The 21,113-nt window shown below is 68.1% G+C and overlaps 2 protein-coding genes across 2 annotated transcripts; one reads left to right on the top strand and one right to left on the bottom strand.

Moving 5' to 3' along the window:
- The first annotated feature begins 6,784 nt into the window (after positions 1–6,784).
- Positions 6,785–11,171, top strand: LOC128820385 (dnaJ homolog subfamily A member 1-like). Its single transcript, XM_054001129.1, has 8 exons — positions 6,785–6,830; positions 7,921–8,070; positions 8,144–8,342; positions 9,323–9,427; positions 9,510–9,737; positions 9,816–10,046; positions 10,132–10,232; positions 10,339–11,171. The coding sequence occupies exons 2-8, from the start codon at positions 7,939–7,941 to the stop codon at positions 10,564–10,566; spliced, it is 1,224 nt and encodes a 407-aa protein (XP_053857104.1). The 5' UTR covers positions 6,785–6,830; positions 7,921–7,938; the 3' UTR covers positions 10,567–11,171.
- A 3,768-nt stretch (positions 11,172–14,939) lies between these two features.
- On the bottom strand, positions 14,940–20,160 carry CRABP2 (cellular retinoic acid binding protein 2). Its single transcript, XM_054001212.1, has 5 exons — positions 19,907–20,160; positions 18,821–18,903; positions 16,931–17,109; positions 15,643–15,759; positions 14,940–15,515 (listed from the first exon to the last, which is right to left on the bottom strand). Exons 2-5 carry the CDS (start codon positions 18,888–18,890, stop codon positions 15,465–15,467), a joined length of 417 nt encoding a protein of 138 aa, XP_053857187.1. The 5' UTR covers positions 18,891–18,903; positions 19,907–20,160; the 3' UTR covers positions 14,940–15,464.
- Between the last annotated feature and the right edge of the window lie 953 nt (positions 20,161–21,113).

Here is a 21,113-nt window from a genome sequence, read left to right on the forward strand (position 1 = left end):
GGGCCTGGCTCTCCTCACTCTGGGGGCAGGGGAAGCAGGGCTGGGGGGGCAGGGGAGGGCACTGTTTGGGGGGGGGTTGCTCTTCCAGGCTGCTTTTTGGCTGGGAAAGTGCCCTTGTGGCCATCCAGCAGCATGGGCTGGGGGCAGGGTCAGTGGAACGGTGCTGCCCCATCTCTGAGACAACGCACGTGCCTGGAGTTACGTGGCCCCCATCCCTGGGGTGGTGCTGGCCCACTCCTGTAGTGGTGCAGCCCCCCAGGGCAATGTCCCCAAGAGGAGCTTCCCCCATTCCCAGGGTGATGCAGCCCCCCAGGAGATGTTCCCCCATTCCCAGGGTGATGCAGCCCCCCAGGAGATGTTCCCCCATTCCCAGGGTGATGCAGCCCCCCGGGTTTATGGACCCCATCCCCGGTGCGATGCTCCCCCACCCCCAGGGCGATGTCACCCCCCCGAGGCGATGCTCCCCCATCCCCGCGGCTCCACAGATGCCACTCAAGGCTCGCTGCTGGCCCGGAGCTTCCCCCCGGACGGGATGCCAGCCCAGTGCCCCGGGGCAGGAGCCAACAGCCCCAGCCGCCGTGCCTGCCCGATGTGGGCAGCATGCCCGCGGAACAACCCGCACATCCCGGCCCCGGGAGCTGCCGGAACCCCGTGGGGACCCCCTGAGCCGAAGGGGGGCTGTGGTGGGGGGGGTTCAATCGCCCCGTTGTGCAGCCGGGCGTGGGGGAGAGCGGCATAAATCAGCCGGCAGGCGAAGAACGGGCTCCTTTATGCCGGGCAGAGGGCTGAGTCACCGCGGGAGAGGGCACACGGTGACTCGGGTGGCCCTGGCATCGCTGGGCCTCGCCAGCCTCGCCCCCACGGGTGTGCTCAGCATCGCTGTCCCCGAGCCCTGCCCGCCCGGCTGGCCCCGGCGCTTGTCCCCGTGCCCGATTTAGCTCGGTGATTCCCGTGCCCAGGGATGCTCAGAGCCAGGACCGATAAGAACCCAACATTTAGCTGCTTTCCTCCTTGCGAAAGCCCCCGGCCCCCTCCCCTGCCCGAAGGCGACAGATTCCTTTTAAGGTGAAACTCCAACGGTTCCAAACCCCGTAAGAAAAAAAAAAAAAAAAAAAAATCCCCTTCTGATGAGTTTAATCAGGCGCCGAGCCTGCGTTCAATCACACCTCGGCTGCCTGGGCAGCATCGGCCCGGCAGCGGCTCCAGCAGCGCCCCCGGAGCCCCCAGCGCCCCCCGAGGGGTCCCCAGAGCTGGGGGTCCCGGGCCCGGAGAAGGGTGGAGGATGCTGAGGAGGAGACGGCTCGGGCCAGGCTTCGCCATGCGGGGGGTGACATTCCTCCCGAAATGAATCCACATTCCAGCCGCTGCTGACAGAGTGATGAGGGGGGACAGATGGCGGGGGGAGGGGGAGCCCCTTCCTCCCCGCGAGGAGGAGGAGGAGGAGGAGGAGGAGGAGGGGAGGGAGGGAGTGCCGAAATCTGGGAGTCAGCCGGGGGGTGGGGGAGATCGCCGGGGCCTTTGGGATCCGCGGGGGCTGCAGCCCCGGGAGAGAGCCCTGGTGAGGCTCCGGATCTGGGAAGGGCTGTGTATGATGGGACCAGCACCAAGTGTGTCCCCAACAGGACCGAGAATGTCCCCAACAGGACAGAGTGCGTCCCCAAAGGGATTGAGCGTGTCCCAGCGGGAGCAAGGGTGCCACTGGTGGGACCAAATGTGTCCCCAGAGGGATTGAGCGTGTCCCAACAATATCAAAGGTGTCATCGATGGGATACAGAGTGTCCCCAAGAGGACAGAGTGCGTCCCCAAAGGGCTTGAGTGTGTTCCCGGTGGGACTGAGTGTGTCCCCAACAGAGCTGAATGTGTCCCTGATGTCACCCAGCCTGTTCCCAGCGAGGTGAAGGACGTCCCTGACGGGACAAAGCGTGTCCTCAGTGGGATCAAAAAGTGTTCCCAGTGGGACCTGGACTGTCCCTCAGCCCTGTGTGACCACAACAGGATCAACATGACCCTGGGGGGACCAAACATGACCCTGGGGGGACCAAACATGACCCTGGGGGGACCAAACATGACCCTGTGGGGGACACGGGTGCCTGGGTCACCCCATAAGCGCCCTGGCTGGGGCTGCAGCTCAATCCCCTGACCCCAAATTCCATCAGACGCAAGCAGGGCCCCCAGCCGGGTGCACACAGGCAGATTTGGGGCACCACGCTGCTTTGGGGGGCTGGAAAGAGCAATGGATGCGCCCTACACCCAAACCCTGCTCACACCTGGGCAGGAGCACCAGGGGGGCACAGGGGTGTGCAGAGGGCAGGGGGGCAGGGGGTCCTGGGGGGCTGCAGCTCGGGGGGAGCTGCCAATTGTTGCCTGGGCTGGAGCTTTGAGAGCCCCTGGAGTCCCCCCCGCAGCCCCCCACCCCCCGCAGCCTGGCCCCCCGCCAGCCAGGGAAGGGTTTTGTTTCCTCCCAGGCTGGGCGAGGGGACTTTGAATGGAGGCCACACAAAAACCTCCCTGTGGGGCGAGCCCGCGCCGGGACGGGGAGGGGGATGAGGCGGGATGACCTCAGCGATGACTTCATTCCGCTCTCAGCTCCCAAAATTCATGGGAGCCTTATAAGGGAAGGACTAAAAATACAGCGGGAGGGGCGCTCCCCCCTCCCCAAAACGAGCCCTTGGGGGATGCCACATGCAGGCGAGCAGGAGCCACGCCGGGGCCACCAGAGCGTTGCCAAGGGGGATTCGCGGCGGGGACAATCCCTAGGGACCCCAAAATCCCCACGGGAGAGCAGAGCAGGGCGGTGGGCTGCGACCCCCAGGGGGGCATCGCCACTCCCCACCAGCACCGTCCCTTCCCGTGGCACCTCCAGGGACACGCGGGAGCGGGGGAGGCGGCTCGGTCACCCCCTGGCCCGCCCTTCACCCGGCTCAGAGCCCGGAATAGCTCCCGCGGGCTAAAATCAGCTCTGGCCCGGCTCGGGGGGCTCGCCCAGCTGCCGGGCCGTGACCCCGCGGAGCGGCCGTGCCCCGGCTCGGCGGCAGCTGCTGCCAGCCCAGGCCGCTGCGGATGCCTGGGGCCGAGCCCGGGGGCAACCCCGCCGGGAATGCGCGCCTGGGGCCGTCCGTCAGCAGCGGCGGGGGCGGCCCCGAGTGATGGATCCCCGGGACAGCGCTGCCCGATCCAGGGGTGATGCACCCCAATCCCCGGAGTGATGCACCCCAATCCCCGGAGTGATGCGCCCCAATTCCCGGAGTGATGCACCTCGATCCCCGGAGTGATGCACCCCAATCCCCGGGGTGATGCACCCCAATCCCTGGGGAGATGCACTCCAATTCCCGGGGAGATGGACCCCAATTCCCGGGGAGATGCACCCCAATCCCTGGGGAGATGGACCCCAATTCCCGGGGAGATGCACCCCAATCCCCGGGGTGATGCACCTCGATCCCCGGGGGCGATGCACCCCAATTCCCGGGGAGATGCACCCCAATCCCCGGAGTGATGCACCTCGATCCCCGGAGTGATGCACCCCAATCCCTGGGGAGATGCACCCCAATCCCCGGAGTGATGCACCCCAATCCCCGGGGTGATGCACCCCAATTCCCGGGGAGATGCACCTCAATCCCTGGGGTGATGCACCTCGATCCCCGGGGGCGATGCACCCCAATCCCTCGGGTAATGAAGTTCCCCAAAGTGATGCACCCCAATCCCCGGGGATGCACCCCAACCCCCGGGGATGCACCCCCATCCCCGGGGCGATGCTTTCCCGTTCCCGGGGTGATCCCTCCTCATCCCTGCCGGTCCCGGGGTCCCAGCCCGCCCCTGAGCCCATCCCGGCACCGTCACCTGCCCCCAACTGGGGGTGCCAGGGGACACTTCCCCCCCTCGGACAGCGGCACCCCGGGAGCCCCGGCCCCGCCCTGGCACGGCAATCCCGGCCCGGGGTGTGGCACGGGGACACGGGTGTGGCACACGGGGTGTGGCACGGGGACATGGGTGTGGCACAGGAGCACATGGGGCGTGGCACACGGGCACACAGGAAAGGGCAAAACCCCGGCCGGCTCCCACACACCAGCGCCGTGCCTCAGTTTCCCTTCTCGTGCAGCCTGCCAAGGCGCAGGCGCAGGCAGGAAGGGGATGAGCCAAGGATGGGGAGAGGAGAAGCCCCCCCAGAGCCCTCCCCCCCCCCCGATTTTGGGACACCCATCTGCACCCCCCCCACGCTGGGGGACAGCAGGAGCGGGCACAGCGAGTGTGGCGGTGAGGCAGCACGGCTGGAGCCCGGCACGGGTGGCACTGGGACATTCGGGCTGTGTCCCCACCCCAGGGCTGGCCCCGAGCCCTGTGCCAAAGCTGAGCCCCGGGATCCGGTGCCAGGGCCCACGGGAGGGCTGGGGCGCGGTGCCAGCCCGGGGGCACGTGGTGGGGGACAGGATGTGACCACAGCCAGTCCTGAGTCACCGCTGGTCACCGGATCCAGCCCGGGAGGGACGGGAGGGGACGGGAAGGGCCCTCGGCTCCAGTCCCTTGTCCCCATCAGCGTCCACAGTGGGGCTGGGGGCTCCATTCCCAGTTTGGGGACTCCATTCCCAGTTTGGGAACCATGTGCCCAGTTTACAAACCCCACTCCCAGTTTAGAATTCCCACTCCCAGTTTAGAATTCCCACTCCCAGTTTAGAAACCCCACTCCCAGTTTAGAATCCCCATTCCCAGTTCAGAGACCTCACTGCCAGTTTGGGAAACCTGTGCCCAGTTTAGAATCCTCATTCTCAGTTTAGAAACCCCATTCCCAGTTCAGAGACCCCGTTCCCAGTTCGGGGAGCCTGTTCCCAGTTCAGAGACCCCGTTCCCAGTTCATAGACCCTGTTTCCAGTTCAGAGACCCCGTTCCCAGTTTGGGGACCCCGTTCCCAGTTCGGGGAGCCCGTTCCCAGTTTGGGGAGCCCGTTCCCAGTTTAGGTACCCCATTCCCAGTTCAGGGACCCCGTTCCCAGTTTAGGGACCCCGTTCCCAGTTCGGGGAGCCCGTTCCCAGTTCGGAGAGCCCGTTCCCAGTTTAGGTACCCCATTCCCAGTTCAGGGACCCCGTTCCCAGTTTAGGGACCCCGTTCCCAGTCTGGGGAGCCCGTTCCCAGTTTAGGTACCCCGTTCCCAGTCTGGGGACCCCGTTCCCAGTTTGGGGACCCCGTTCCCAGTTCGGGGAGCCCGTTCCCAGTTTGGGGAGCCCGTTCCCAGTTTGGGGAGCCCGTTCCCAGTTCGGGGAGCCCGTGCCAGAGCCTGCTCCCCGCCCGTTGCCTCAGCCCCCGGGGCAGCAGCAGTGGCCGGAATTCTGCCGCATTCCGGGGCCAGCTGGCCCGGGGCTCCCTGGCCTGGGGCAGCAGCTGCCACCGGGGCTTGGGTTTCGGCCGGGGGGGCTTTATCCCCTCCAGGACCCCCCCGAGCCTGCCCCGCAGCCCCCCGGGAGCAGCAGAGGGGCCCAGCCTGGCCAAACACGGCCGGGGGGGACAGCAGGGCGAGGGGAGGGGATGACAGGGGGTCCCAGCACCCCCAAACCCCACCAGAACCTCTGGCATCCTCCTCCCCCTCCCCTTCCTCCTCCTCCTCCCCCCGGGGGTCACTGGTCAGCGGCCCCGGCAGCCTGGCCTGAGCCCACTGGGGGGGCACAGGTGGGCACCAGGGTCTGGGGGGGCTGAAATGCCTGAGCAGCCCTGGAGGAGAGACCCTGACCCCCCCCCCACGGCCCCCTGAGTGGGGACAAAGGGAACCGGAGGACCCCAGCCCCCGGTTCAGACCCCAGCCCCCCAGTTCTGACCCCTGGAGAGACCCCAGCCCCCCAGTTCTGCCCCCTGGAGAGACCCCAGCCCCCCCAGTTCTGCCCCCTGGAGAGACCCCAAACCCCAATTCTGACCCCATTCAGACCCCAGCCCCCCAGTTCTGCCCCCTGGAGAGACCCCAAACCCCAATTCTGACCCCATTCAGACCCCAGCCCCCCAGTTCTGACCCCTGGAGAGACCCCAGCCCCCAATTCTGACCCCATTCAGACCCCAGCTCCCCAGGCCCCCCCCATCGCCCTTTGGGGATCCCCCCCAGAGCTCCGGGGACCACCCTGTGACCCCCCCCGGGAGGGGTCTGTGACTGCCAGGGGACCCCTCAAGGAGTGCCCGTGACTCCTACCCCGGGCTGCCCTCACCGGGACCCCCAGGATCCTCCTCAGGACCCCCTGTGACCCCCCCGAAACCCCCGGGACGGCCCCTGTGACCCCCCCCAAAACCCCCGGGACCACCTCGAGCCTCCCCCGTGACCCCTCAGCCCCCCCAGAACGCCCGGTGCCCCCACCCCGGCACCCCCGAACCCTCATGGTGACCCCCCCATGTCGCCCCCAGACCACGCCCAGACCACACCCCTGGCACTGCCACGCCCATTGCCACACCCGCGCTCGTGGACACGCCCCTATTTGCCCCGCCCTGTGTCTCGGCCCCGCCCACTGCCCCGCCCTCCGCGCGCCCCGCGCGCCCCCTGCCGGACGCGCGCGGCACCCGCGTTTCCCACTCTTCCCTCTGATTGGCCACCCGCTCCCAGCCAATGAGGGAGAAGGGCTCAACCCCGAGGCCAGGCCCTGCCGCTGTCTCAGCCAATCGCAACGCGAAGCGGCGCCCCGCCTCCCGGAGCGGGCAAGGACGGCCCCCACAACCAATCAGCGCCGGGGCTGCGGGGTGATGGGCGGGCGGAGGAGGGCGTTTCCACCAATGGGCGCGGCGTGCGGCGCGGAGGGGGCGGGGCCGGCGCGGGGGGCGTGCCCGCGGCTTCCAGAGAGTTCGGAGACGGCGGCGGAGCGGCGGCGGTGAGTGAGGGGAGGGAGGGGGGGGGCGGCCCCGGGACCCCGCCGCGACCCCCGGACCCCCCACCCCCGGCACCTCCCCACCCTCCCCGCGACCCCCGGCGGGAGCCGGCCCGCCCCGCCCCGCCGGTGTCAGCGGCGGGCCCGGCCCGCGCAGCCCTGAGGCGGCTCCTCGGGATGACCCCGAGGGCCTGCGGGGCTCCGGGGCGACCCCTCCTCCGTGAGCGCCGCGCTCGGGCCACGCTCCTCCGCGCCGCTCCGGGGGCTGGGTGCCTCCGCGGCTGCGGACGGGATGTCACCGGGCTAATGCGCCCTCGGCACCCCCGGGAGCCGCCCCGCGCGGGGGTCCTGGGTCGGAGCGGGCGGGACCGACCCAGCCCCGAGGGTCCCGGTACCAGCCGAGGGTCGCGGGGGACAGCGCCAGCTCCAGCCGCGGCGATCCCGCCTTGGCCCCGGCGGGACGGACCCGCCCCGGGGGTCGCCGGGGGACGGAGCCGGCTCCGGTCCCGGCGAACCGGTGCGGAGTGGGACGCGCTTATTTATTTACTGGTGCGCGGCTCACGGGCGCTCCGCCGCCGTCCCAAGATAAGCACGTCCCCGCCCCACGCGGGGCTTATCGGCTGCGGCACATGGGCCGGGGGGGCACAGGGGCACCCCCGAGGCCGCCCCTCCGTGCCGGAGCCCCGTGCGGTGCCCGGCTGTGCCCGCAGCCGCGGAGCGGGATGTCAGCCGGGTCAGACATCCCCTGACAGCCGCGGGATGCTGCTGCGGCGGGGGGGGGGACGCTTGAGGCAGGGCTGTGCGTGAGGGAGAACAGGGATCAAAGCGTTTTTGGGGGGGTCCCGCGGTGGGACGGGAGTTGGGGTCCGCCCCCAGGCGTGCACACACTCGCAGGAGCCCTGTGTGGGGGCTGGCCGTCACGTTGTTGTCACCACCGCCTGTCCCACTGTGGGGGGGGAAACTGAGGTAGGGTTGTGCAGGGGGAGAGCAGGGATCAGCTTTTGGGGGGGGGGGGGGCTGTCGTGGGCCAGGTCGGGGGTCCCAGGCCACGCAGAGCTCGCGGCGCCAGGCTCACGGCTCTGTCCCGTGCCAGCGCGTCACGGGCAGGAAGATGGTGAAGGAGACGGGCTACTACGACCTGCTGGGCGTGCGGCCGGGCGCCAGCCTGGACGAGATCAAGCGGGCGTACCGGCGCCTGGCGCTGCGCTACCACCCCGACAAGAACCCCAGCGAGGGCGAGCGGGTACGTGCGGCCCCCCCCAGCCCCCTCCCCAGGCGGCCGTGTCCCACCTCACCGCCCCTCTCCCCCTCCCCAGTTCAAGCAGATCTCCCAGGCCTACGAGGTGCTGTCGGACGCCCACAAACGGGCGCTCTACGACCGCGGTGGCGAGCGGGCCATGAAGGAAGGTGGCCTGGGTGGCCGCGGGGGAGGCGGCGGCTTCGGCTCCCCCATGGACATCTTCGACCTCTTCTTTGGAGGGGGAGTGAGGATGCGCGGCCGGGCAGACAGGAGAGGTACGGGGATGAGGGACTCACCGTGACCCCGGGGTGGGAGAGGGCTGGTGCCCAGCACGGTGCCCACTCAGGGGGGTGACAAACCTGCTGGCACCTCTTGGTGGGAGGGGGCTGGTGCCCAGCATGGTCAGGAGGTGACAAACCTGCTGGCACCTCTTGGGGCTGGTGCCCAGCACAGCCCTGGCTAGGAGGACAAGGGACTGCAGGGAGCCATGATGTGGGAGAGGGCTGGCACCCAAACGCAGTGTGACATTGGCTCGGGGGGTGACAGCCCTGCTGGGACCCCGTGTGTCGGTGGGCTGGTGCCCAGCATGGCACTGGCTCAGGGGTGACAGCCCTGCCTGGACCGTGGGCTGAGAGGAGGCTGGTGCCCAGCATGGCACTGGCTCAGGGGATCCAAGCGGGCTCCCCAGGCTGTCTCTGCCCCTGCGGCACAGCCCGGTGCAGCTCCTCACCACCCTCATTACTTTCTCCACCTGCCTCTCTTCAAAGGGCCCTTCCCTGTCCCTGTCCCGGCTTTCCCCCGCCGGCCCCGGGGCTGGGGCTGAGTCACGGGCCCCGGGGGTGGCAGCAGGACGCGGGGCGTGCGGGGCCAGCCCGGTGACTGTTGGCATGCCTTCGGCCTGGGTCACAGGGACAGGGTGACTCGCCACGGCGCTTCTTGCTGAGATGGCACGAGTTAATAGCAGGGCAATTAGGAGGCCGAGGGAATCATCCCAGCCACTCCAGCTGGAGGGCAGCTGAGAGCCCTGGGGTGGGAGCCCTGCCCTGCCCACGCTGGGGACCCGGCACTGCCCCGGGGCAGCCGGCAGGATCCGGCCTTGGAGTGGAACTGTCCCTGTCCGTGTCCCGGCCTCCGTCCTTGAGGAAGGAGCAGGACTGGCTCACCCGGTGAGCCTGAGTGTGCCCAGCGCCCGTCTGGCCGTGGCACGGGGGGTGGCACGTGGCTGGTGCTGAGCCAGGCTCTCCCCTGTGCCCAGGGAAGACCGTGGTGCACCAGCTCTCGGTGTCGCTGGAGGATCTGTACAACGGCTCCACGCGGAAGCTGTCCCTGCAGAAGAACATCATCTGCCGCAAGTGTGGGGGTGAGTGAGGGGCTGCGGGGCCCGGGGGGCCGCCCCAGCACCCCCTACCCCGCTGTCTGACCCCCTGCCCCCCTCGGCACAGGCTGCGGGGTGCGGGAGGGCGCCCAGAGAAGGTGCCCCAAGTGCCACGGCTCGGGCATGGAGGTTCGCATCCACCAGCTGGGGCCCAGCATGATCCAGCAGATCCAGACCGTGTGTTCCCAGTGCCAGGGCCAGGGCGAGTGGATCCGGCCCCGGGACTGCTGCCTCACCTGCAACGGCCGCAAGGTCGTGCGGGAGAAGAAGATCCTCAGCGTGCACCTGGATAAAGGTGAGCCGGGGCTGAGCGCGGAGCGGGGTCACCCCAGAGTGCCCCACGGGCTCTGAGCTTCCTCCACGCTCCTCACAGGCATGAAGGATGGGCAGAAAATCACCTTCCACGAGGAAGGGGACCAGGTGCCCGGCCTGGAGCCCGGGGACATCATCATTGTCCTGGATCAGAAGGAACATCCTGTTTTCCGGCGCAGTGGCGACGACCTCATTGTCAGGAGGGAGATCAGCCTGGCAGACGCCCTGTGTGGGTGCCGGCAGGTGATCCGCACCCTGGACAACCGCACCCTGCTCGTGTCCTCCCCGCCAGGTGAGGGGACTGAGGCACCTGTGAGTGACACACCAGGAGCTGCCAGCACCGCGGGGTGACCCTCACCTCTCTCTCTGTCTCTCAGGTGACGTGATCCGGCCTGGGGACCTGAAGTGTATCCCCAACGAGGGGATGCCTGTCTACAGGAGCCCCTTTCAGAAAGGAAAGCTCATCCTGCAGTTCGAGGTGAGCTGGAGCAGGGCGGCGGGAGCTCCCACCTCTGCCCTTCCCCGGTTGCTGCCGTCCACTCTCTGGTCACTCACGCGGCCTCGCGCCCGCTCTGTGGTCTCAGGTGAAGTTCCCCGAGCCGGGCTGGCTCCCCGCTGACCGCCTGCGCCAGCTGCAGGCCTTCTTCCCGCCGCAGGAGGAGGTGATGGCCACGGAGGACACGGAGGAGGTGGAGCTCAGCGATTACACGGCGCACGGCGGGCCGGGCCGGCGGCCCTACGCCGGAGAAGCTTACCACGAGGACGACTTCGAGGACGGGATGCGCCAGCACGTCCAGTGCCAGACCTCATAGCGGGGAGGCCCCCGGGGGCAGGGGCAGGGCCGGGGCCGCGCGGTGGGGAGGGGCTGGCGGAGCCACCACGTTCAGGGATGTACATAGGTCGCCTTTCCGACAGCACTTCACCTCCCCTGCCCACCCCCCCCCCCCGGCAGCTGGCAGAGCCCCCCCAGCCCTGCCGGGTGAGCCCCGGGCCCTGCCCTGCCCTGCCTCGCCTCCAGCCCCGCGGCTGCCGTGGGCGGGGGGCTTGGGGGGCGTGGGGCGGGCTCCAGCTGCCGGTGGGCACATCCCAGCGCTGGCCGGAGAGGAGGAGGGGGTACCCGCTGCCCCTGCCTCAGTTTCCCCATCTGTTGTGGTGGGGCCAAGCTTGTGCTGGAGCCAACGTGGGGAGGAGGGGAACTGCCTGCCCCTTTGGGGGTGCCCCTCTCCCAGCCCCACACTGCGGGGGGCCTGCTGCCCGGGCCCCCAGCTCCTTGCTTTGCCCATTTCTTTCCTTACTGGAGCCTGGCTCAGGCCTGGGATGCAGAGGGGGTGGCTCTTTTCTCTTTGCACAGGACAGGAGGGGTTGGGGGGGAACCCGTCCCTTCTCTTTAATTTATTTTTTGAAGAATTTTAGAAGTTTTTTCTTTTTTTTTTTTTTTTTTTTTTTTTTTTTTGGGGGGTGAGGGGGGGTTGTTGACTTTGTACTTGGCATTAAACGCGAATCCCAACTTGGTGTGTGGGGTTGAGCGTGGGGCAGGGTGTGGGGTTGAGCGTGGGGCAGCAGGAGCCCGGGGGCAGTGACTCTGCCCCGCTTTGATCCCGGGTGTGCCTCAGTTTCCCCATCCTTACACAACCGGGAGGTGCCGGATCCTGCCTTCCCCTGCCCCTGGCTGCTCCCAGCTCCTCCTGCTCCAGCAGGGGAGCACACACGGACCCCAAGCCTGGGCAGGGGTCTGCCCCACTTCCTTTCCCCCCTTTGCCAGCCCTGCAACCCCCCCTTGTCCCTCTGTCCTTGACACAGTCTTGACCCCGTGGATACCCCCAGGTCCTTGTCACTTCCAGAACCCATCCCCAGTTACCCTCCTGGACCCTCTGCATCGTCTCAGCCTCCCTGGAGACCCCCCCCAAACGGCTTCAGCCCCCCTTTCTCAGCCCTGCGCTCACCCCATCGGAGGTTCCAGCCCTGGCACACAGCCAGGCTGCTGAGCTATTAAGGGGGAACCCCCAAAAAAATACCCTACTGGGGGGGCCAAGCTGCATCCCATAACCCCCCCCCCGTGTCCCCTCCACATGCAGCTGCTGGACCAGACTCCCCTCCATGGGATGGGGGTGAACCCCCCCAGGGGAGCCCAGCCCGGGGGGCTCTGTGGGGCTGGGGGTAGAGGCTCCCCCTCCGCTAGAGCCCAGGAAAGCTCCGGCGCCAGCTGCAGCTGGAGGGGGAGAGGAGGAGGAGGAGGAGGCAGAGGCAGGAGAACAATGCTGGCCGGCCGCCAGCCGAGGGGAGTGGGGGGGAAGGGGGGAGCTCCTGCGCAGCCCCCGGCCTGCCGGGCTCGAGGAGGTGACACTCGCTGTCCCCCGGGGCTCACCACGCCTTGCTGAGCCACCCAGGCGTCAGCGTCCCCGCTGCCCTGAGCCGTGGGGACAGCCCGGGGACACGCGTGTCACCCCGCTTCGATGGGGGCACCCCCGAGACCGGGCTGCAAGGAGCTGCCCCCCTCAGGGGCAGGGACCCTGTGCCATGGGCCAGAGCCCCCCCTGGGCACGTGGCCCGATGGCTGCGTGCTGCCCCAGCCCTGCCGGGCACTGAGCAGGGTCCCCAGGCTTGTCACACAGCCAGAGACCCCTCCGGAGAGCAGGGCAGGTGAGGGGCCGAGCCCCCCCTGGGGCTGGCACCTCCCTGTGCCCAGCTCCTGTCAGGCCGTTCTGGGCGGGGGGAGGATGCCTAGCAGCCAGCCTGGACCAGCCCGGGTGGGCTCCGAGCTGGGCAGCGGCCGGCCCGGAGGTTGTGGGGGTGCCCGGGGGGGTGACCCCAGCCCTTGGGGGGCACAGCTTGGCTGGGGTCACGCTGGGTCCCTTCCCAGGGGCTGTGTGTGGGGGTGTTGTTCCTCCAGCTCAGCCTCCCTCCTCTACCCCATCCCCAGCGTCACCGGAGCGGGGTGGCCCCCCAAGCCAGCCCGAGGAGTCCTGTCCCCCCGTCCCCCTGTCCCCTGCAGGGACATCCCCGGCAGGGCAGGAGCCAGCGCACCCCCCTGGCTTCAGGCAGATCGAACCCCCCCCCCCCGCATCCCTCCCGATGGCTCCGGGGCAGGGGGGGATGAGATGCAGCTCCCCCACACCCAGCCCAAGCTCTGCTTCCAGAGAATGCACGGAAAAATTCCGGGGTGAGGGGCCAGGGCCCCCCAGGGTCGGGCATTCACAGAACGGGGAGGGGGCCGGGCCCCGCTTTGTCTCCGGAGATGAAAGGCGAGGGGCCAGCCCGGCCCCCTCCCCAGCTCGGGGGGGCAGCGGGGCCGCCCGGGGGCCACCGGGGTCACCGGGGAGGATTAGTGCCGGATTAGAGGCGCCGGGGACCTCGACACCACCCACGCGGAGCCATGGGAGGGGGGCACAGCCCGCAGAGCACTTTTGGGGTTACTCGCGGCCCCTCCATCCCAGCCCCCCCCTCCCCAGCTCCGCACAGAGGAATTCGCTTTTGTTCCGAGAGCAGCCGAGCCGCGGCCGTGCTGCGGGGAAGGGGCGACTCCCGCCGCTGCCCCTCCCGGAGCCCCCCCCCAGCCCCCCGGAGCAGCCGAACGGGACCCCCGGGCCGCTGCGGGGGGGGAGCGCAGGCAGCCACAGCCCCCTCCCCATCCAGACGTGCCCCCCTCCCCGCTCTCGGGGTCCCGGAGCCCCCCCAGTGATCCCCCCGGCCGGAGGCAAACTGGAGCCGTCCCCAGGGCTCGCGGGGGAAAGCGGATATTCCTCCAGCGAGGGGAGGCCGTCGGAGCCGGGGGGGCGGCTGGATTCCATTACCGGCTGCTCCCGCCCGGCCCTGGCGCTCCCGGGGTCTCCGGGATCGCTCGGGTGAAGTGGGGAGGGGGCCGGCTCCTGCGCCCACCCCCGGGAGAGCCGGGACACGGCCCTGGCAGCGCTTTGGGAACGGCGCCAGGGGTGATGGGAGCCTGCCAAGTGTCCACCTGGAGATACCGGAGCCTTCCTCCCCCTTCTCCTTCTCCTCCTCCTCCCCAGGGAAGGTGTAATTCCACCCTCGCTGCTCCTGGACGAGCTCCCGGGGTGCAGGATCACACCCCGGGCGTGGGGGTGAAGCCAACCCTGAGCCCTGGCTCCCTTCTCCATCCCGCGCTCAGGGCAGTGCCCCCCACCTGCCCCACAGCGGCTCGGGTGGGGGGCACTGCCCCCGAGGGGTCCCGGCCGCTTCTGGGAGAGCCGAGCTGGGCAGGGAACGGGGGGCAGGAGCACCCCAAACCTCGAGGCAGGGCAGCCCTGCACCCCGAGCCTCCCTGCACCTCCCCAGCTCACAGCCCCGGAATCCTGGGCTAATTAATGCCATCCCATGCAGGGCAATTATCGGGCAGCCCGAAAATTAATTAACGCACATAATAAACCCTCAGGTGCCCCCGGCTCCCCCGCCCCAGCCGGGATGGGGTCTCACGCTGAGAGCTGAGGCACAGCCACACGTCCCAGCCCCACGCTGCCCTCCCTGCCCCACGGTCACCCCACGGTCACCCCACGGTCACCTCAGAGCCACCACCCGCTTCCCACGCCGGGATGTGCCAGCCCGGCTGCCGCCCTCGCCCCCGGCCCCTTGCGCAACGGCCGGGGAGCGGATGTGGGGCACAGGATCCAGGGTGTGGGATTTGGGGCGTGGGATTTGGGGCACAGGATCCAGGGTGTGGGATTTGGGGCGTGGGATTTGGGGCACAGGATCCAGGGTGTGGGATTTGGGGCGTGGGATTTGGGGCACAGGATCCAGGGTGTGGGATCTGGGGTGTGGGATTTGGGGCACAGGATCCGGAGTGTGGGATCTGGGGTGTGGGATTTGGGGCACAGGATCCAGGGTGTGGGATCCGGGGTGTGGAATTCAGACTGTAGGATCTGGGGTGCAGGATGCAGGGTGTGGGATCCGGGGTGTGGGATTTGGGGCACAGGATCCAGGGTGTGGGATCTGGAGTGTGGGATTTGGGGTGCAGGATGCAGGGTGTGGGATCTGGGGTGTGGGATTTGGGGCACAGGATCCAGGGTGTGGGATCTGGAGTGTGGGATTTGGGGTGCAGGATGCAGGCTATGGGATCCGGGGTGCAGGATCTAGAGCGCAGAATCTGGGATGTGGGATCCAGAGTCCCACGGTGTGGGATCTGTGTGCCAGTGGGGCCAGCAGGAGAGACAGGGATACCACGGGGGGGGTTCATAGGACATTTATTAAAAAAGGAGGTAACAGAGAGAAGTTGGACCCTGGGGGGGGGGGGGGGGCTGGGACCTGGCACTGCCCCGGGCTGGGGGGTTTGGTGTTCCCGTCTGGTACCATATTCACAAATAAATACTGGGGAGGGGTCGCGGGGCAGGGCTGGGGGCTGCGGGAACCAACAGCAGCCCGAACCCAAACCAGCTCAAACCAGCCCAAAAGGCAGGGAGGGGCCGCGTTACCCCCCGCCGCACCCCGGCACCTCGCCAGGCCCCGAGCGCGGCGGAGCGGGGCCGGAGCAGGAGACTCTGCTGCCCCCGGAGGACCCCGCCCTGCAGAGGGAGGGAAATCCGTGTGTGTGTCCCCCCAAAAAAAAACAGGGGGTTCGCTGCTGTACCCCCGCGGGGGGATGCAGCACCCTCCCCGCGGCCGGGGGATGAGTGCAGGGGACCGACTGAGGGGACACGGGGTGGGGGAGGGCGGATTTGGGGGGGGAGGGGGTCAGCTGAGCGGGGACGGGGGGTGGGGGTCACTCCCGAATGTAGACCCTGGTGCACACAACGTCGTCGGCCGTCATGGTCTGCAAGGAGAGAAGCAAGGTCGGTGAGGGGCGCGGCCGTGCCCGCTCCTGCCCCCGCCCCACCGCGCTCCGGGGCAGTTTTGCCAGCGGGCAGCGCTGCCCCCGGGGCCCCGCATCCCCCCCTCACCAGGATGAGCTCCCCGTCGTTGGTCATCTCCCGGGACCAGCCCGTCTTGGGCCCGTCGCCCTTGAGCAGCCGCTGCTCGCACACCAGCTTGTTCTCGCTCTCCCACCTGGCCAAGCTCTGCGGGGGGACGGAGGGCAGCGCTGGGTGGGCATGTGGGCACCGCCGGGGCACCCCCTGCCCGCCCCGGGGCATCTGTCACCACCCCCGGCAGCGGAACGGGGCCGTTCGTCCCTGTGCCAGGTGGGTGTGCGGGCTCATCGGGCACCGGGGGGGGGTGGGGGGCACAGGGAAGGGGTTTGGGGGCACAGGGAAGGGGGCTGGAGGCATAGGGAAGGGATTGGGGCACTGAGAAGGGATTGGGGCACTGAGAAGGGTTGGGGCACAATGAGGGGTTGATGGGGGCACAGGGAAGGGGTTGGGGGGCACCACGAGGAGATGATGGTACAGGAAAGGGGTTGGGGGGGCACAATGAGGGGTTGATGGCACAGGGAAGGGGTTGGGGGGCACAGGGAAGGGATTGGGGCACAGGGAACGGGTTGGGGGGCACTGAGAAGGGTTGGGGCACAATGAGGGGTTGTGGGCACAGGGAAGGGGTTTGGGGGCACAGGGAAGGGGTTGGGGGATGCAGGAGGGGATGGGGAGCTCAGGAAAGGCTTGAGGGGCACAAGGAGAGGTTGGGGTGCAGGAGGAGGGGAAGCAGCTGCGGGGAGAAGGTGGCTGTGCACACACACACGTGAGAGCTCCTGCCCTCGTGCCAAACGTGTGTGCAAACTCGTGTGTGTGCACAGACACGTGTCCCTGCACAAACACAAACACACACACACAGATACACGCAGAATCACACACAGACACATTCACACTGACACAGTCACACTCACAAACTCACACAGTCACACACAGTCACACACAGTCACAATCACACAGTCACAGTGTCACACTCACAGACACACCCACAATCACACAGTCACACTCAGTCACACTCACTCACATACAGTCACACTCACGCTCAGTCACACACTCACACTCACACACACTCACTCTCACACTCTCACACACATACACTCACACCCACTCTCACACACACTCACTCACACACTCACACTCTCACACACTCAAACTCACACACTCACACACACACTCACTCTCACACTCTCACACTCACACTCTCACACACATTCACTCACTCACTCACTCACACACATGCTCACACTCACTCACACACTCTCACACACGCTGACGCTCACGCCCACGCTCACACCCGTGTGCAGTGCCCGTGCCCCGCGCACACCTTGCAGGGCCGCCCGTCCACCGTCTGCTCCTCGAACTCCTCGCCCACCCTGAAGCGGATCTCGGTGGTGCGCACGGGGGTGGAGGTGCGGATGTAGAAGCTCTCCCCGTCCTGCCGGATCTCCACCGCCGGCTTCGCCGCCGCCGCCACCGCGATCTTCCGCAGCATCACGTTCACGCCTGGAGAGCGGCACGGTGGCACCGAGCTCCCCTCCGCACCCGGGGCGTCCCCGGTGAACCGGGGGGGGGGCCGCGGCCGCAGCGCCGCCCTTGGCAGCGACACATCCCCGGGTCCAGCGAGTGCTGCAGGTGGCTCCAGGCAACCCCGAGCCCCCCCCCCCGGCCACCGCTGGGCCACATCTGGCTCTCGTTACCTGCTGGAGAGGGCGGGAGGCGGGGGGGGATGCTGGGCTTGGCGCCGGATGCGCCCGGGGGAAGGGACGGGGGTGACGGGGGCAAGGGCTCGCCCAGAGCGGGGTGACAGCGGGGACAAGGGCCCCAGTCCGAGCTCTGTGTTAGGTGACCTGCGTGACCCCCCCCCCCCCCTTCCCCCCCCGAGGGGTCCCGCGTCTCCCCCCCGCAGCCCCCTCGCCCACCGCGGGGCAGCTGGGGCTTTGTCCCCGCTCCAGAGGCGGCTCATCCATCATGTCCTGGAGCCCCCGGCTGTCGCACGGGGAGCTGCTCTTTGGGGACATTGTTCCCGTGTCACCCTCGGGGTGTGAACTGACCCCCCCGAGAGGGTCCCCGCACAAAGGAAGGGGGGGGACACGGGGTGGCCGGGGGGGGGCTCCAGGAGCTGAACCCCCTCCCTGCAGTGGGAAGGGCCACGTCCCTGAGGGGTCCCCTCGATGGCCACGAACACCCCCAGGCCTGATTCACACCGGGGGGACGCCCGAAACCGAGCCCCCCACACCCCCCCACATGATGCTGACGGGGGTGGGGGAGAAGAAACAGCCCCCAAAGGGAGCGGAACCGAGGCTGGGTCAGTCTGGGGGGCTGGAGCTCATAAAGCCCCCAGCCCCCGCAGGGACCAGCCGGGGGGAGCCCCCACTCGCGCCGTGGGAAAGGAAGAGGGCTCCGGGGGGGCTGGCAGATTTATTTTCCTGCTGAGGTTTCCCCGAGCCGGTTCCATCAGCGGGGCCAGGGCGGGGAGAAGGGGCGACGGGGGATCGGGAGTGAAACCCAAGAAAGTGATAATTATCCTGAAATATTCGTTACGTATCCCCTAACCTGGAAAATATTCTGCTCCGGCAGCTCCCCGGCTGGCGAGGAGCGGGTCAGGCGGAGGGGAGCAGTGGGGGAGCTGGATTTGATCCTGCCCAAAGCCCCGGGGACCCCCGGCCTGTGCCCCCCCCCCCCAGTTCCAGCCCCCGCCATGAGTCCTGGCCCTCCCCACCCCCCGCTCAGCCGAGCCCCAGCTCCGCCGTGGGGGGCAAAGGGGCCCGAGAGGAGGCCCGGGAGAATGGGACCCCAAAACAGCGGGGTCCTGCCCGGGCTGGTTCTGGGGACTCCGGCTGTACCCAGGGTCCCTGGGGCAGGTGAGCCCGCGGGAGCTTTTGGGATGGGGGGCGGAGGGGACCGGGGTGGTGCGGGTCCATGCTTGGGGGAGCACCAGAGTGGGGAAACTGAGGCAGGAAAGAGGCCGTATGGGATCCCTCGGGAGCAGGACACGCTGCCCGGCCCCCTCGTGCCTCCGGCTCCTCAGTGGGGCACCGAGCGCGAGAGCTTTGCCAAAAGGGGGTGCAGAGGGATCCCCCCGGCACACGGCGGCTCCGGGCACCGGGACTGCCGGGCTGGAAGAGGATTTGGAGGGGACACGGGGAGATGGGGGGAACACCCCAGCCCGAGGGAGTCCCGCAGGGACGCGGAGGGGGAGCGGGGATCCACTCACCCAGCGCCTTCAGCAGCTCCTCGAAGTTTTCCGAGCTCTTCATCTTCCAGTTCCCGGAGAAGTTGGGCATCGCGGCTGCCGGCCTGGGGGGCGCAGGGAGGGGAGCGAGGGGGGAATAAGCGGTTCGAGGGATCCGCCGCTCCCTCGGCACCGGCCCCGCCGCTGGCTCCCTCCGTCCGTCCGTCCCGTCCCGCCCGCGCCGCCGTTTTATCGCCGGGCTGGTCCCACCCCCCGGCCCCGGCCCCGGCGCGGGGGCTCCGCGCTCACCTGCGGCCTGAGAGCCCAGGGGGAGCCCCCCGCCCCCATTTGCCGTGGGGGCGCAGGCTGGAGGCACCTCCCGCTCTGCCTGTCCCCCCCAAACTCCTCCCATCCCCCCGAGATCCGCACCCTGCTGACCTCCCTGCGCCCCCCCCCCAGGCTGGGGCATCTCCCTGGTTCCCCCCAATCTCCAGCGTGCCCCCCGAAACTGCCTGCACCCCACATGTGCTGTGCCCCCAGGAGCTGCTGCACCCCCCCAAAATCTGTCTGTACCCCCCTCCCCCGAGCCGCCTGCACCCCCTGATCTCTGTGCGTCCCCCCACAGCCGCGTGCACCCCCCAAATCTCCCCGCACCCCCCGAGTGTGCACAGGGCACGCGTGTTTGCACAGGTGAGATGCTGGCACGGGCGTGTGCAGGTGCCCGTGCTCGCTTGTACACATGTACAAGCCACACCACCACTCACAAACTCACTCACGGAATCACTCACAAACTCACAAAATCACACACAAACTCACACACTCACAAAATCACACACAAACTCACTCACAAAATCACACACAAACTCACTCACACACTCACAGAATCACACACAAACTCACACACTCACAAAATCACACACAAACTCACTCACACACTCACAAACACACACACTCACAGAATCACACACAAACTCACTCACACACTCACAGAATCACACACAAACTCACTCACACACTCACAGAATCACACACAAACTCACTCACACACTCACAAAATCACACACAAACTCACTCACACACTCACAAACACACAAACACACACACTCACAGAATCACACACAAACTCACGCCCGTGTCCGTGCACACTCGTGGGGCTGCAGCCGGCCTGGGGGTGAGCTGCCAGGGGCAGGCGACACCCCGCTCCCAGCCAGGTGACAGCGCCGAGGGATTTCCCGAGGTTTCTCAGCCCTGGGAACCGCCGCGGGAAGGGCAGGTTGTGCCGCGGGGCCGGTTCTGGGCAAGAAAAGCAAGAAATGGCGTTTCTGGTTCAGCAGGAGCTCTGGAATGGAAGGAGAGAGGCTTCTTCTCCGATTTGGGGTGAAAAGGCCCCACAGAGGTCCCCGTCGCCCCCCTCCTCCTGGCCACATCCCCCCCCGTGCCCCCAGAACCTCCGGCTCGGGCCGGCGAGCCAAGTCCCGGCTTGCCGCATCCCTAATCCCCTGAAGAACAGGATTTCTCACCGAGCACTGACACAACCTCACCTACAGCAGCGCCGGGGCCGTGCCCAGGGGACAGGGACAGGGACAGGGACAGGGACAGGGGCTCGGGGAGGGGGTGCTGGTGAAGGGTCACTCCAACCCCTTCACCCCAGGGACCTGCCTCCCCCCATCGCGGAGTCACAGGAGGGGCGGTGCTGTGGGTTTGCTCCAAATCTGGGGAAAATGGGGAAAAAAAAAAAAAAAAAGCATCTCCATTCCAGGATAAGTGGGAGGAGGGGTCTGGGGTGGGATCTGCCTGCAAACTCCCCCTCGTCCCGTGCTGGGCACCGTGCTGGGGTGTGAACGGCAGCACCGGCAGCCCCACATCTGGAAGGGATTCTGCAGGGAAGGGCGGATAAAGCCTTTGCACCCCACCCTCCTCTCCCTCCCATCCCGGTGGAGCCCTGGGGCGAGCAGGCGAACCACTGGCCCTAAATAACCCCCCCCGGAGCGCCGGTCACCCCTGGGAAGGGCACGGATTCTCTCTGGGAGGCGGGTGGGGAGCCGCGTGCCGGTGCCAGGGCAGCAGCAGCTGGCTCAGCCTCCGGGAACATCCGGCACCATCCACCGCCCGCACCCCCCCTTCCCGGCAAAAATCCTCACAAACCGCAGAAATCCTGAGCGCAAACTCTGCGGGGCTCCCCCAGCCCAGGCAGAGCTCCATGGCTGCCCCGCTACCCCCGTGGGACCCCCCCCCCCCCAAAATGCTGTCGTGCCCCAGAGCCCCTCCTGGGAGGATGGGGCTGCTTGGGGATGTTCCCCCCCTCCCCGGTGCCCGGGATGCACCCCGGGAGGGG

This window comes from Vidua macroura, chromosome 29 (genome assembly GCF_024509145.1).
Source record: "Vidua macroura isolate BioBank_ID:100142 chromosome 29, ASM2450914v1, whole genome shotgun sequence".
In the NCBI taxonomy this organism is placed as follows: Eukaryota; Metazoa; Chordata; class Aves; order Passeriformes; family Viduidae; genus Vidua; species Vidua macroura.